Source organism: Conger conger, chromosome 16 (genome assembly GCF_963514075.1).
Source record: "Conger conger chromosome 16, fConCon1.1, whole genome shotgun sequence".
Lineage (NCBI taxonomy): Eukaryota > Metazoa > Chordata > Actinopteri > Anguilliformes > Congridae > Conger > Conger conger.
In genome coordinates, this window is record NC_083775.1 from 36,601,133 (window position 1) to 36,616,670 (window position 15,538).

General features: G+C 40.2%; 1 protein-coding gene across 1 annotated transcript in view; it reads left to right on the plus strand.

Annotated features, from left to right (window-relative positions):
* Nucleotides 1-15,538, plus strand: part of LOC133114199 (uncharacterized) — a 67,217-nt gene that overhangs the window by 11,784 nt on the left and 39,895 nt on the right. Inside the window, exons 19-38 of the mRNA XM_061223367.1 lie at nucleotides 43-128; nucleotides 446-573; nucleotides 755-880; nucleotides 1,121-1,311; nucleotides 1,440-1,531; nucleotides 1,705-1,835; nucleotides 2,702-2,826; nucleotides 4,113-4,230; nucleotides 4,741-4,953; nucleotides 5,310-5,480; nucleotides 6,409-6,561; nucleotides 8,320-8,369; nucleotides 8,836-8,968; nucleotides 9,066-9,148; nucleotides 9,844-9,973; nucleotides 10,211-10,401; nucleotides 12,375-12,465; nucleotides 12,720-12,837; nucleotides 13,462-13,646; nucleotides 13,797-13,952. Coding sequence (XP_061079351.1) covers nucleotides 43-128; nucleotides 446-573; nucleotides 755-880; nucleotides 1,121-1,311; nucleotides 1,440-1,531; nucleotides 1,705-1,835; nucleotides 2,702-2,826; nucleotides 4,113-4,230; nucleotides 4,741-4,953; nucleotides 5,310-5,480; nucleotides 6,409-6,561; nucleotides 8,320-8,369; nucleotides 8,836-8,968; nucleotides 9,066-9,148; nucleotides 9,844-9,973; nucleotides 10,211-10,401; nucleotides 12,375-12,465; nucleotides 12,720-12,837; nucleotides 13,462-13,646; nucleotides 13,797-13,952 — 2,671 coding nt within the window. The remainder of the gene's footprint in view (nucleotides 1-42; nucleotides 129-445; nucleotides 574-754; nucleotides 881-1,120; nucleotides 1,312-1,439; nucleotides 1,532-1,704; nucleotides 1,836-2,701; nucleotides 2,827-4,112; nucleotides 4,231-4,740; nucleotides 4,954-5,309; nucleotides 5,481-6,408; nucleotides 6,562-8,319; nucleotides 8,370-8,835; nucleotides 8,969-9,065; nucleotides 9,149-9,843; nucleotides 9,974-10,210; nucleotides 10,402-12,374; nucleotides 12,466-12,719; nucleotides 12,838-13,461; nucleotides 13,647-13,796; nucleotides 13,953-15,538) is intronic.

Below are 15,538 nucleotides of genomic sequence, written 5' to 3' on the forward strand. Positions count from 1 at the left end.
TCCATTCATAGCTCTCACTTCTCCTTTTCATGTGATTTTCAGGGTGAAGCATCTTAGCGGTATCCGCCAAACCCTTGATGATGACACGGAAAGCGAGGTCATCAAAAACATTGTTGACTCACTCAGAGGTACTGAACAAAATACCAAATTTATACACAGACATCTTCAGCACAAAGAGTCAGTGTTATATTGTGTCACTGCCTAGAGGTCATGTTATTTCGCACATAGAGTCATTGTCTTCTCGCCTCACTCCCTAGAGATATAAATTGCTAGAAAAAATGGCAGAGAGGCATGAACAGTGCAAAAAGTAACAGTAACACTGGTACTGAGTAATCTGAGATTTGGCTGTTGATCTGTGCTGCTCTTTGGTGGTGCTTCATAGTACAGTAATCTGTGCCTGGCTGTTTATGTCAAACACTAAGCCGTGGCCTTTCCTTTCTCACAGACCCTCAGCCACTGCGCTGCTACACAAACCAGAGTTTCTACCAGTTTCTGAAAAAAAGCATCGTCAAATTCCCTTCTCCCCAACTGTCTACTGTCCTTTCACTGATGCCTCCTGACAGACAGGCAGAGGTAAGTAAAGATGCTGTATAACCCCTCCAGTAGCTTTAGCCTGTTTCTTTCTGTAGATTTAGAAACATTTGGCTCCTCCCCTCTAATACATTTTTAATGGCCAGGATTTGGCTCCTCCCTTCCAATAGATTTTTATTGGTCAGGATTTGTCTCCTCAATTCTCCTGTTTTCCCCACTGCAGCTGATAAACTCCATTCCTCCCAATGAGCTTGGTGAGCTGCTGAGGAAACCGATGTTTATAGATAACAGCACAGACCTCTGCACCCTCCTGCTGCACCACCGACAGACCCCCGAACTCCTGGAGACGGTGAGCAGTGATGTTGGGAGAGTGAATAAGAACAAGCTGGCCCAACATGAGCTTTTTATTTTATGTCAATTATGAATAGAACTGGAACCCAAACCTGATTGATATCAGGAAAACAAATTCTAACATCAGTGTCATGCCCACTGTCAGAAATTAGTATGGCTCCTGAAGTTTGGTCTGAACACACCTAAATTAAGAGTCATGGGATTAGGTCATAATATTTGTGTGCTGTTTTTCCCACAGGAGGAATTTTCAGAACACGTGAGGTCACAGATCTTGCCCTGTGTGTGGCCCCTGGCCCTCAGAAGTGACAATGAGGAAGAAGTGAAGAGATGGTTTGTCAGTCGGCTTAATGGTTACTTGCAATTCCTCAATGAGGACCTCATCAGCTCCCAGGATACCCTCAATGCATCATGCTTGGCCTTCAGGAACCTGTAAGCATTAAAAGCAGGTGGAATAGCATCCTCTCACTCACCTGTGTTCAGGCATTCATTACATGACAATAATTTTACTGACAACTTCAAAAAGTCAAAGTGCATCTGGTTTCATTTTCATTTTGTAGCATCTTCTTACTGGGAACCGACTACAACTTCAGCAGGACGGATATCGAAGAAGATGAAGTGTATGACACCATTAAGACCTACCTCAGCACAGGTGAGGCCCACTTCCTGCCTTCTAGTAAATATTCAAAAAGATTTTTGTTAATACTGTGCAATTTCTGAATCATTCTATTTTATAATACAATATTTGCATAGGTTTAATGAAAAAGGCTTTGCCCAATTTAAAGCATACATACATCTGTACACTTCTTTTTGTTGTCATTAAAGATGGAAGTCCAAAGTGCTACGACCGCAATGACCCGACCCTCAACTCCACAGCTTGGTTTTTCAACTACTTTTGCAATTTCATTAGATTCGCTGACTCGGATGACTTCAGAACATTTGGTTCAGAAGAAGCAGTATGTTTTTTTTTTTTCTTCTAACATTTATAAGTGCTTTTTTGTCAGTTTTTCTTTGCCCTTAAGTTGAGTCTAAGAGAGTTTGCACCGATAGTTATTGAGCTTAAGAGTTTGCACTGAGAGCCATTGAGTTTAAGAGAGTTTGGACAGTTATTGATTTTAGGAGAGTTTGCAGTGAGAGTTGCTGAGCTAAAGAGAACTTGTACTGAGAGTTACAGGGTTGAAGAGAAGGTTTGCACTGAGCGTTACTGGGCATAAGAAAGTTTGCAGTGAGAGTTTCTGAGCTTAAGAGAGTTTGTACAGAGTTATTCAGTTTAAGACCGTTTGTACAGAGTTGTTGATTTCATGAGAGTTTGCAGTGAGAGTTGCTGAGCTTAATAGGGTTTGTACTGAGCGTTACTGAGTTTAAGGGAGTTTGTACTGAGTATTGTGTTGAAGAGCGAGTTTGCACTGAGAGTTACTGAGGGTAAGACTTTTTTTCACTGAGAGAGTTACTGAGTTTGAGAGAGTTTGCACTGAGAGGTACTGAGTTTAAGAAAGTTTGTATTATATTGTATTGTATTGTATTGTATTTGTATTATATTGTAAAGAGTGATTGAGTTCAAGAGAGTTTGGACATTTTAGGAGAGTTATTGATTTTAGGAGAGTTTGAAGTGAGAGTTGTTGAGTTTAAAATAGTGTTTGTACTGACAGGTATTGAGATTGAGAAAGAGTTTGCACAGAGAGTTTTTGAGTTTGAGTGAGAGTTCTACTGAGTGTTATTTAGTTTAAGAGAGTTTGATCAAACTTATACTGAAGACAATCAAAATGTTGCATTTCAGATACAGCAGGTTTGTTTAATTATGCGTGTGTGTTTTCACTTTCAGCTTCAGGCCTTCTCTGTCAATCGACAAAATATCGAGCTCTTAAGTCAACCTGGCATCCCAGATGACGTGGTCTCATGGTACACTGAGTCCATCTTCCAGGAGAACCCACAATTCCTTCCCACAAAGTAAGCTTGGCATGTAAACCACACCATTGCCCTACAGAAACACCTCACATGCTTACTGTCTAATATGAGTCATTGTTCCATTCACTGTAAATGTTAGGACTGCTTCTGTGAAACCCAAAGTCCAGTTTGAACATGCTTTAGACAAAATTAATTGTATGCGTGTTGCACTGAACAAAATAAGTTGATGAATTCAAAATATAAATTGATAAAGAAATGTGAATGTGTTTAAAGACCAGAATACGGCAAGCAAATTTCCATTAAAATATAAAAAATAAATACTATATATTTATATATTATTTGTGGAATTCTGTATCATCTTTTCCAATTGGAATGCTGACATTCAATGGGCCTCATTCAAGAAACATGCATACGATCAGAGTTTGTTCTTCTTTATATGATAAGACTGTTGATTTTAACTACAATAACTAATCAATCTTAATAACTTTACATTTTCCACTAGTTTTTATTTGTAATTTCATTTTCAATGTCTTAGATTTATACCACCACACAGACAAATAACCAACCACCTCGGTTATATCGCATCGCTTAATTTCTTATAACCTTGTTATAAGAAAGCATAGAACGAGGAAGATTTCCATTTTCATTTAAAAATGTAACTTTTGAATGCCATTCACTTATTATTTTCTGCTCACATGACATGACATGACATAAGGTAATGGTGAGAACAGGCCATTCAGCCCAGCAATGCTTGCCTTTAAGCAAGCTAAATCATGTCTAACACTATCAGGCCAGGTCTGGCAAGCTATTCCACACATTGACCACTCGCTGTGTGAAAAAATACTTTCTAAAATACAATCTGTATGGAATTTCTCCTTTGCCAGTTTCCGTTTGTGCCCTCTCGTTCTCCCGTTCATGAAAAAACGCTTTAAGCAGGTGGTTTTAATGTTGTGGCTGATCAGTGTCTGTCTGATGCAGTTAGGTTTGAGGCAATTTTAGGCTGTGCAAAGTTATTTTTTCCCAGCAACAGGGGCTATATTTTCTCCCGTTACCATTGTATTTCAATTAATACATTTGTTTCGAAACTAAAAATAAATTGTGCATAGCTACATTACAGTGGGATAATACCCTATGAACAAATATGTGGGGCAGTTATTGCCTCATAACTGACTCGTTCATAGGGTATTATCCCTTACTTAAAGTGATAGGTCACATTTTTAGAACCAGGTCCTGAATTACTGAACTACTATATTCACCACGTGATAAATTGTGGGACATGTTGGGGTCAAGCCCTCCTGCCTCGAGTAACACTGGTCTGCCTTTTACAGACTGCCGCCCCGACTCCAATGCTATGCTTCAGGAGAGGCTTTGTCCAGCCTGGATGAGAGTCAGACTCTGGCTGTTATCAGGAACATAAATCAGTCCTGCACTGCTGTGGAACCCCATGTAAGTAATATATTAAAACAGGCAGAGTCATAAAACTTCTGCTCTGAATTATTTCATTTGAACAACCATTTCAGTTATTGCATGACATTCTGTTTTTCTTTTCCACAAACCTCGTTTTGACAAAGTTTTGGAATGATTATCAAGATCGTATGCCAACATCAATTATTGGTTCTGTTAAGTGATAATCTCCACATCTTTCATCTCAATAACTTTTCTCTCGTACACTGTTTGTTCGTTCATTTGATTTGCCTATGGCACTAAACATTCATAAAAAATATATATAATAATAATAATAATAACAACAAAATTAATTTAGAACACTGATGAGGATAATTTGTGAGTGGCTGATTGATGGACAAGTGAATTGGTTGTTTTTTGTTTTCTGGTTGAGTGGTTTACTGATTCCCTGATTAGTTGATTGCTTTCTTGATAGGTGGAATTGTTGAGTAGTTGAATAATTGGTCCTGTCACTGGTTGTTTTTTTGACGAGTGTTGTTTTCATTATTTCAGATTCCGGCAGTGCTGGCTGGGAATATTAAAACACTCAGTCCTGGACTGATCACTGCCCTGGGAAACCAGGTGACAGGTTTGAGTCCAGGCCAGATCAGTGGAGCTCCTCCAAGCGTCATCATCGGGTCCCTTAAGAACCTGGGCAAAGTTTCAGGCTGGAACCAGGCCCAGTCCAATAGCATCATAGCAGCGATCCTTGGACAAAACTTCCAGGTCCGTTTTTACTCATCGCATCCTGTCTGTACAACAGCAAAGTCATTTTTGAGCTGAACATGGAAAATAGGCAATTCACTATGTGAATTGAAGGAAAAATATTTAGAAGATGCTAATTCTAGAAAAATAATGTCTCCCTTTATTTACAAAGATGAAACAAGTATATGATTGGGTCAAGCAGTGGACACACACACACACAGACACAGGCACACATTTTGAATTACATAATCTATTAAGTATTACTATACTCCTAATAACCGCAAATGTTGTATTATTTTTGTCATTAAGTACTAGTTTATGTCAGTGCATTTGTAATTTCCGTAGTTTTTCTTCAAAAATATGCTTTCCTTCCACAGGTTGACAATCAGGAAAATCTGGAAAGCCTGGGCTCTCTAATACAAGGCGTTCCCTTTTCAGCCATTTCAAAAATCTCCCCCACTGTAGCTCAGCAAACCGCTTCCAATCCAGTTTTTGTTAACAACCTTCTGAGTGCTCCTGTAATTGTGCGGGAGAAATTCGTCCAAAAGGTATGCTAAGAAAGTGCTACATTGCCTTTAAATCACTTCCCAGTGATTGGCTGAAACATTGAGCATCATTCACAAAACTGTTCTTAAATGATTCTTATAGTGGTCCTTAAGAAAGGTGTCTACAAAATTCTAATCTAGGATTCATAAAATAAAATATCCCAGGTGTGTCAGACTATGAGAAGCAACTGTTCGTATACTGTGTATGCAGTGTTCGTGTTGATTACAATAAGGAAACACTGAAGTGGTGCCATAAACGGCATGGTGACTTCAGAGTCATGCGCATACATCAGCCATCCATGCCTCTCCGCAAACATATCAGTGAGGTTTCTCCCAGAGGCTCGAATAGCCATGTAATCCAAAACAGTAAATATGCCACTATTAAGTGTTGGGATTGGCTGAGCGATCAATCATCATTATCAAACACTTTTATTGTTAAACAAAATGAATTATGTGTTCCGAACACGGCTATTATCGTAAGCTGAAGCCAGGATATATAAGGTACTATGTGTGAATAAAAATGTAAAGCTAATTCCGATGAGTTAATGTTGTTAAATTATCTTTAGGCCTACTGTATATTTGTATTGATAAACATTTTTTGTTGTTGTATGAGGCTTGTATGTACATCGATTTTGATTGGACCAAAGAGCAAATTCAGAAAAGATGTTTGTGGAAATAAAATGTCCACTGTCACGCTCTGTATAACTTCTCTGGAAATAATACAATACAAAATGGGTTTTTTTAATTTCATGCATTTTTTTTTTTTTTTATTAGCATGCATTTAGCGTTTAGTATGGGTTTCTTACACAAATAATGAATTATCTTTTGTCATTTTCCTGAGATCATTAGTCTCATTAAAAATCAAGCAGTTTAATAACTACAGTGGACAAGAGATAACCCCGTTCTCTCTTTCCCATTCTCCTTTCCAAAGATTATCGAAGTGGATTCTACACCCCAGATACTGTTAAACAACGTCCCTGATGACCTAGCCTCAGAAATCCCCAGAAGTCTGCTGATCTTTTCTGAAAATATGGATCCAGCTGTGGTGCAGAAGATAAATAAGAAAAAATGGAAACCTGAGCAGGTACAGCATCGCAAACCTATTACATTTTTACACATCTCCTGATTCTTAGGAAAGCGGCATTATTCACAGCTGTTAACGCTTGAAACCCTCCCATCCATGAGCAGTGCTGGAGCCAACTGTGTGTCTTCATCCTGTGGAGTGCTTTAACAGATACCAGACCATGGGGCCCATCCACACACTGATACAGTACTTTACCAGATACCAGACCATGGGGCCCATCCACACACTGATACAGTACTTTACCAGATACCAGACCATGGGGCCCATCCACACACTGATACAGTACTTTACCAGATACCAGACCATGGGGCCCATCCACACACTGATACAATGCTTTAACAGATACCAGACCATGGGGCCTGAAAAAAGTCACGTGATCCTTCAGTAAAGATAGAGGCAACATCTAATCTTAGAAGGTCTTAAAAATCATTTTATATTGTCTTTATTCTGTAGTAATTACATGTTCATCTGACACTGGATGAAACCAAAAAAGCTATCTACAATTAGCTTGGTATGCAATACATAAGCAAATGAACTATTTCAGCTCGAAGGATGCTGTAAACTATGTTTGAAGGCTGTGGATATGAGATTGATTAATAGGAAACTATAAGGTTACTGTAACATGCTATGATATTTCCACCAATATCAAATTGTATTTAATAAAACTGAAATGCAGATTTTCAGGTTCTCCTGAAAACACATGGAAAGTAATGTATGGGCTATTCCTGTAGAATGAAAAATAATTATGTATTTATTTACGATGCCAGTGTAGTAAGATTATCAGTGATTTGACTGAGTTTTTGGATTAGAAAATATCCATTTTGGTGAGTGAGTTTTTTTGGTGAGTTTCCGGCCTTGTTCTGTTCCAGAAAGTACGGTTTTGTTTCGAGGGGGCCAAGCACTAAACATGTGAAGGCACCCTGGTGTTTTCTGAAATTTAGCATAATGGTAGAGAGTAATGGCAAAAAGCCATGACATTAATTTTACATTGGTTGGGCAATAGCAATCAATTGAAATGGCTAACTTTGAACAGGCCCCGTTTGAACTCTTGCCCCGTTTGACCTACAATCATTAGATTTTGTTCTTAATGGCCCCTGGTGTTGGCGTCATCGCAAGGCAAAATGTTTAAAAGTGGCAGCATTTTCAAGCAATGTGAGTCTATGGCAGCACCTACAACCAATTTGTCATTTTTTATGAAACTTTTCACAATGGTAGAGGGTAGCTCCAATGTTGCAATGGCGTGTTGGCCTTGCTGCTTGGCCCTTGGGATTGCTGCTTGCAGCTATATTTACTTTTGTTATGCCTGATGTGGCTTTTCTGAAAATCACAGGGTCTTTTTTTACATCAAAAGTACAAAGAGTCTAATCTATACAGTTGTATATGGGTTTTGTACTGCTCTTTGAATCATTAAGCAATAAAAGTTTTACTTTAAGGTTAATGTTATTGTTTTATGCTGGTATTGAATCAACATGGCCACTGGGGGCACAATAAACTACCATATTCCAGAGTGTGGCACCCATCCACACACTGCAACAGTGCTTTAACAGGATAAGCCACACAGCACCTTCCCCCACCCATGTTAAAGAAGCACTCCATGGAAAAGATATTTTTGGACTTTTATCCTGTTGTGGAATAAGGATTGTCATTCTTGCTAATTTAATTGAACTTTAACATAATTACCAAGTGACTAACATGCCAAGTGGACTTTACACACTTTACCGAGAAGTTGGTCTTTAATTTCATGAATTTTATTTGCAGGCGGCTCTGCTTTTTGATATAGTTGCTGAAGGAACCAGTGATGCTGATGAGTGAGTAGTAATACCTTTGAATTTTCTATAATATCCATAGCTTTTCCACTCTTTTTATTGCAATGACAGATGGCTGTCTCTTCATCTTTTGAGTAAGCATAGGTGACCTTGACAGACAAAAATGTGAACACCCTGGATTAAGTTCTTAATATTTGCTCAAAAATGTGTTGGAGAGGGTTCCATAATTTTTTTTTCAATAGGAGAGTTGAATTGGTACTTTTATAGCTCACATGATATTGAGTTATTCAGAATTTGGATGCCTGCACCCTAAAACAATATTTTTACTTGTTTCAATGCGTTGAACTATGGAAACTGATTATATTACAAGAAGACAAGAATGTGATGGAATGTATGAAAAATAAGTGAGAAAAATAGACTTTTGTGTGTGTGTGTGTGTGTGTGTGTGTGAGCACATATTGACATACCGTGTGTATGTAACCATGTGACTTTCTTATTTTTATTGTAGCCTTTCAACAGAGATGCTCCAGGGATTCTCGTGCACAAGGATTCGCCGTTTAAAAAAAACAAAAGTCAGAAATCTCATCAGAGCTTGCAGGAGGAGAAGGAACCAAAGAAAGGTGGTTCTGCGCGAACCCCAGGTAATGCTGAAATGCTCAAACCGAGGATAAAAATACTAGAAATTCATAGCGTGGCAAGAGATGGATTAAAGTATAATGTGCTATTTCTTTTCGACAGTTAACCTGCATGAGCAATATCATCAAGAGTGAAAGGCCACAGAATTTCACAGAATTACCTTCCGACATGCTGTTGTACCTAGAGTGAGTTATCTTTCTAATGTTAAACCAAACCCAACTTTCTAACCCTAACACAACTTTCTAATGCTAGCCCAACTTTCTAACCTTAGCCTAACTTTCTAAACCTAACATTCGATTTCAAAAATTGCATATACCGTATGTCCACTGTTACATGAATATGTAGGAGAGACAGGGAATGCAATTAGATGTACACAAATACATACAGCATATAACATTAGACCCACACCTGGTGGCTCTTTTCCTAGAAATATGGGCCTTCAAATAAATAATTACTGGACACCAGAGGAGAGACGCAGGTTAGATCCGAAAACTTCATACTTTATAATACAAGTGGACTTAACAAACGCACATAACACTCTAACACAAGAGGGACCAAATTCTTCCTACTTCCAGTTCTCCAGTGAATGGCCAGGGCAAACTTATCTGTCCCAATGGAAGCTGATCGAGGGCAACTTTGGAAAGACAGATTATTTTTACTAATCTCACCCAACCTTTAAACCTAAGCCAAATTTTCGAAGTCAACTTCAGAAATAGCTTTTGTGCTTCAAATCTTAATGAAGGATTCATCTTCTTCATGTTACCCTGCATGCTCTTTTCCAGCATACTCACCTCCTGAATACTCTCTTCCTGCATGTTCTTATCCTGCATACTATACTCCTGCATGTCCTTAAGGTTTCTGTGCCCATGTGCTCCTGTAGCTACTCCACCGTGCAGCAGGCAACATGCAAGGCGTACTTCATACAAACCGGAGAAGCAGACTTTGATGTTCTGTCTGACGCTTTGAGTGGGAAGAAAGCAGAGTTACTGAGCAATGCCAAAAGCTGCCTGGTGAGTAGCACTGGTGAACTGTTAAATTAATTTTAATCGATTCTTCAAAATTGATTAAATCCAGTGGTAGGTACTGCCACCACTTTGTAGGTAGACAACAAATAAATGTTTCTTTGTACTAAAGAGTCCACTTACCCTGTTGTACAATATGGGATGATAAAAGGACATGAAATCCAGAACAGGTGCCGCCCTCCGGCCCGTTTACATTCATTAATCTATGCATTTTATTTATTCCAGGGTGTAACAGGAACAAACCTGAACAAGGAGACTGTGGAGGTTCTGGGAAACATGTGCTGCACACTGGATGAGTCTCACATCAGTGACTCTGACCCACTGATACTGGAGAAACTTAAAAACTGCAAGGAGTTCTCAGACAAGCAGCTCGATGCAATGGAAAAAGTTCTTCTCCGTGGTACCCCCATTTATGGGTAGGTAAAGAAAACAGTCTAACAGAGGGACATAAGGGCTGAACTCGGACCTGGGTCAAATACGTAAATGTTTTGGATTTATTTAGGATTTCTGTGCTTCATTGATCTGGTATGGTGCATTTGAGTCAAACAGAAGACCAGAAGGTGGTACCTAACCTCTATACTGGAGACCCTGTCTGTTCTGTCCTCTCTGATAGACTGCCTGTCCAACAATCCCACAATATCTAAATGAACACCTGTAGGAGGCAGTATTGTAACTTTGTTTTCAGGATTTAAAAAATAAACCTTTTTTAAAATCCTTTGGATTAAAATAGTCTAAATATCAGTTTCTACCTTTTCTTACTGTTCATCATCATCTTTTTCTTCTGGCTATGATGTCTATGGCAGCCCCTACAAAGTTTTTTAATTTGGCACAGTGATTGGAGACAGTCCCATGATTCTTTTCACCGAGATTAATGTCTACACCTCGAGCACTCTAGCCCTACCAACGGGTCAAAGTTGGAGTTACGTTTATGGATTTAAGTTGAGGAGTAATCATGATTTTCAAAATTGAGGTACCATTAAATTCCTTGGATCAAACTCACTAATTGAATTTGCATAAAATCCGCCATATTGGATTTTCTGAAAAAGTTAAGAACATGTTCACAGGCCACAAATTGTATCCAATCTTCACCAAACTCGGCACAGATGATGTTCATACTGAGCCTCACAAAAGCTATCAGATGGATTTTAGATTTTTGAAAGCGCTTGTCCGTCACAGCAAATTGAAATCGGCGGCAAATTCACCTAACAAAGTGAGCTCATATTTCAGCAACGCTTTTATGAATCGACACCAAACTGGGTACATTGGCTCAGTTTGATACCATAGAATCATTTGACCACTGCAGGGCACCACAATATGTCAAGACATATTTTTCCAGATAATGGTAATGTGTTTGCCTTAAAGTGTTTGTCCATTACAGTCAATCAAAAATGTCAGCAATGTCGCCAAACAGAAAGTGGTGTCCGAACTCAGGAATGCTTTGCTGTATCAAAACAAAACTTGGTAAATCGACTCGGACCCTCATTTTGAAGAAGCAAGAAAGAATTTCTGTTATTTGGCCACTGGGGCCACAAAGTTTGGCCAGTATTCACCAAATCTTCTTGATCTTCGGACCAAGCCGAAGTATAGCCAATCAAAATTAGCAGCGAAGCCGTCAAACAGGAATCTCAGCAACGCTTTCATGTATTGATACAAAACTTGGTATATGGACTCACGACTCCTTCTTGAGGCTGTGACACACATTATGACACACATCCGGTGTCATTTTCCCACGAGGAAGCACTGCAATAAGCAAAAATATGTCTGCTTATTACTGTTAATGTATTTCGCTTAGAAAAACTGATTCTAATGTATGCTGATTCTTTGGTAAATCCCAAAGCTGAGACCTGACAAACTGTTATTTGAACTTAATTGATGTTGCCATTGAACTTGATCAAAATGTTTAAAAACATTTCAACGCCAACATATTTTGTCCAATCTTCACCAAACTTGGCACAGATCATCTTCAGACCAACCCTCACAAATGTCTCTGATGATTTTCAAAAAACATTCATCCATCACAGCCAATGACCTAAACAGGGCGTGAGCTCATATTTTATTGACATAAAACCTAAAGCTTACAGCTACCCTTTTAACATGATCTGATCAAGTTTTCACGGCGACCCTGCCTTGCTGGACTGCTTGGGCCCCTAAACCCTGCTTGCAGATTCAATTATATTTTTATTTATGCCATTTATTGTGCAGACAGTGCACATTGCCGAACACAGTGTTCATATGCTATGAACTATATTTTATGGACAATATGTTATATGTTAGTGTATTTTCATCCGTAGTCCCTCGGGCTAAAACCAAAATGTAACATTAGTAAAACAAAAAAAAGTTATTAAAGCATAAAAATATGTTTTTAAATGATTTCATTGTTTGCTTTCAGAAATCCTTCAAAATGGAACTTTAAAACTCTGCAAAAGTTGGAACCCCTCCCAGTGTTTCTAGGAAGCTCATTCTGGTGTCGTCTTGGAAAGGTGCGTACATATTTGCATGACTGGATCATTAGATGATAGATTAGTTTTGTCCATGTGCATGTTGACCTTTCATACCAAAGTAATTATTCAGTTGAAAATAAGAGGACACAATTGTGAGCAACTGCAATAGGTGGCGCCATTTTTTCTCATTCGAGATAGCCACACCCACACATTGATTTTAATATTGTTTCTATTGGCAAGAAATTCCTTTTCTTCTCTGGGAAGCTTGTATTGTATTTTTCTCATCATTACAGAGGGTCAAACGCAGATACCTGAGAAAGCTCCGGAAACAGAAAGGAAGCAGGCGGGAAAGGAAGAAGCTCAAAAGACTTTTCAAACAATTACGTTGTTCCAAAAATATACAAGGAGCTGGTAGGTTGGAACAAAATTTAGTTGTTACTTCTGTTTAAAAATAGGAGGCGGTATTGCTCAGGAGGTAAGAGCGGTCTTCTGGCAGTCGGAGGGTGTGTGGAAGTGTCCCTTAGCTAGACTCCCAACCCCCACTTGCTCCTGATGCGCTGGTTGGTGCCTGGTATGGCAGCGTTGGTGTGTGTGAATGGAAGAATGAGAGGCATTAACTGTAAAGTGCCTTGGATACACTCACCAAGCACTTTATTAGGTATTTATTAGACTTCTACTGCTGTAGCCTATCCACTTAAGAGTTATGATGCATTGTGTGTTCAGTGATGCTGTTCTACATTACATTACATTACATTACGTGGCATTTAGCAGACGCTCTTATCCAGAGCGACGTACAACAAAGTTGTAATGTGTGGTTATTTTCATTACTGTCACCTTCCTGTGACCAGTCTGCTCTGACACATTTGGTTGACTAGTCATCTTTAACAGCCCATAACATAAATAAGCCTTTGTTTATTTAAAACTAGGACCTTTGCCCTAAGAAGAAAGTCATCCCTCTGAAATGTCTCCATTGCACTAGGTACAGTATGTACAAGCCCTTCCATGTTCACACTTCATTGGTTTGTCTTTCTTCAGATCATTGCACAGTTGGAAACATCACACAGGTCACCATCAACGATGACTCTTTTCCCTTCGGTTACGATGCCATCCAGTTCGGCCACTGTCTAAGCGTGCAGGTTGTGAAGGACAATTTTGCAGCTCTGGCTCAGAAGGTGGATGAGGATGAATTGCAGACAATTGTTCTGAGCAAATCAAAGCAGGTACTAATAACAATAATAATAATAACAATAATAATATGACCTATCACTATTGTGTCAGTTCCACAGGGCTGTCATCATTAATACATAAACATATTTTCAAATGTGCCATACGTAAATCACAGAACGGTTCTGCTATTTCCTGTCTCTCAGGCATTCCCAGCGGGCCTTTCAGATGTGCAGTTGCAACTCGTGGGTCCTGTGTCTCGTATGGCCTCCCTGGATGACATCAGCAAGTGGAGCATCATCACCATTGACAACCTGGCTGCTCTAATGAACTCAGAAGATGGAGCGTGGGAGCCTGAAAAGGTAATGCAGGAACACAGGTTCCATGAAGCAGACAGCACTGCGCATTCAGTCCTGATCAAACTCGACTTAGTTTCTGGCTCTCTCTCAAATTCTGTCCTGATGTGTGCTTCTTTAATTTCACAGGCAGGATTATAGAATGGATAGTGTCATGATCAGTTTTTTTCCCTCCAAATTTCCCTCTGTGCTTTCCGTAGACTGTATTCCTCCACATTAATTTGTTCCACCTGTTTTCACTTCCTGGTTTTTGTGCACACCTAATTATTATTTTCCCCTCGTCTATTTAAACCTGCTTGTTTTGTTAGTTTTTTGGCAGATTGTCATGTGCTTCCGCCATACTTTCCAGTGTTTTTTCCTGTCTGATTACCTGGGTATCGACCCGTTTTGTTTTCGACTTTCGCCTTTTGGATTTCTCCTCTGTTCGAATATGACTTTGATTCACCGGTTTGTGCTCTTGGATTTGGCTGCCTGTTTGGACTGCCTTATCGTTATGGACCATCTGCCTTTGACCTCTACTACGTATTGGACTTCCTTTGTCATCCTGTTCCTGCTCCCGAGCCTGTCTGTGCCCACCCAGAACCCTGTCTGCTCCCAGCTGAGCGTTACAATGGAGATCCTGACGCCTGCGGATCCTTCCTGTCTCAGTGTTTGCTGATATTTCAGCTGCAGCCACCCGTCGTCCCAACCAAGACGCTTACGTCATCGTCCTGTTGTCTGGCAGAGCATGAGAATGGGGGACGGGATTCGGGATTTTGGCGCCACTGAGTACAACCGAACACCCTCTTCACTTTGGCTATGAAGAGGATCTTCGACCTTGCGGTTTCCGGGCCTGTTGCAACGCGTTAACTCTTCCGCATCCGCCAGGGTAACCGTTCTGTTTCGGTATTACTCCATCGAGTTCCGGACCCTGGCTGTCTCAGCGGGGTGGAGCCTTCAACAACGGGCTGTCCAGTTGAACAAGTTGACGACCTGCGAACTACCTGCTATTCTGGAGGCACTCATTGGTCTAGCCATACAAGGGGACTCACGTTTAAGGGAGCAACGAGCTTCGAGACATGCCCGAGAACCCACTTACCCCTGACCTACACCCGTCCCACATCCCAGTCGTCAGCCCTTGGGAGAAGACCCCGAACCTGAGCCCTAGCAAGTCGGCCGAACCAGGCTTTCACCGCAAGGGAGGGAGATGCATATTCTGTAATGTCTCTGCCTCTACTGTGCTGGACTAGGTCTACTCTGAGGCAAGCCCTTCGGACGAACACTCTAACGGGAGCTGCATTGGTTGAAGTTACCACCATTACATTACATTATTGGCATTTGGCAGATGCTCTTATCCAGAGTGACGTACAGTTGATTAGACTAAGCAGGAGACAAAGCAGGAGACAATCCTCCCCTGAAGCAATGCAGGGTTAAGGGCCTTGCTCAAGGGCCCAACGGCTGTGCGGATCTTATCGTGGCTACACCGGGATTAGAGCCACCGACCTTGCGTGTCCCAGTCATTTACCTTAACCACTACGCTACAGGCCAACCATCACGTCACCTGTTAGCCTCCTAATTTTGGGGAGGCCCTAGGTGATTCCCCGAAACCACCT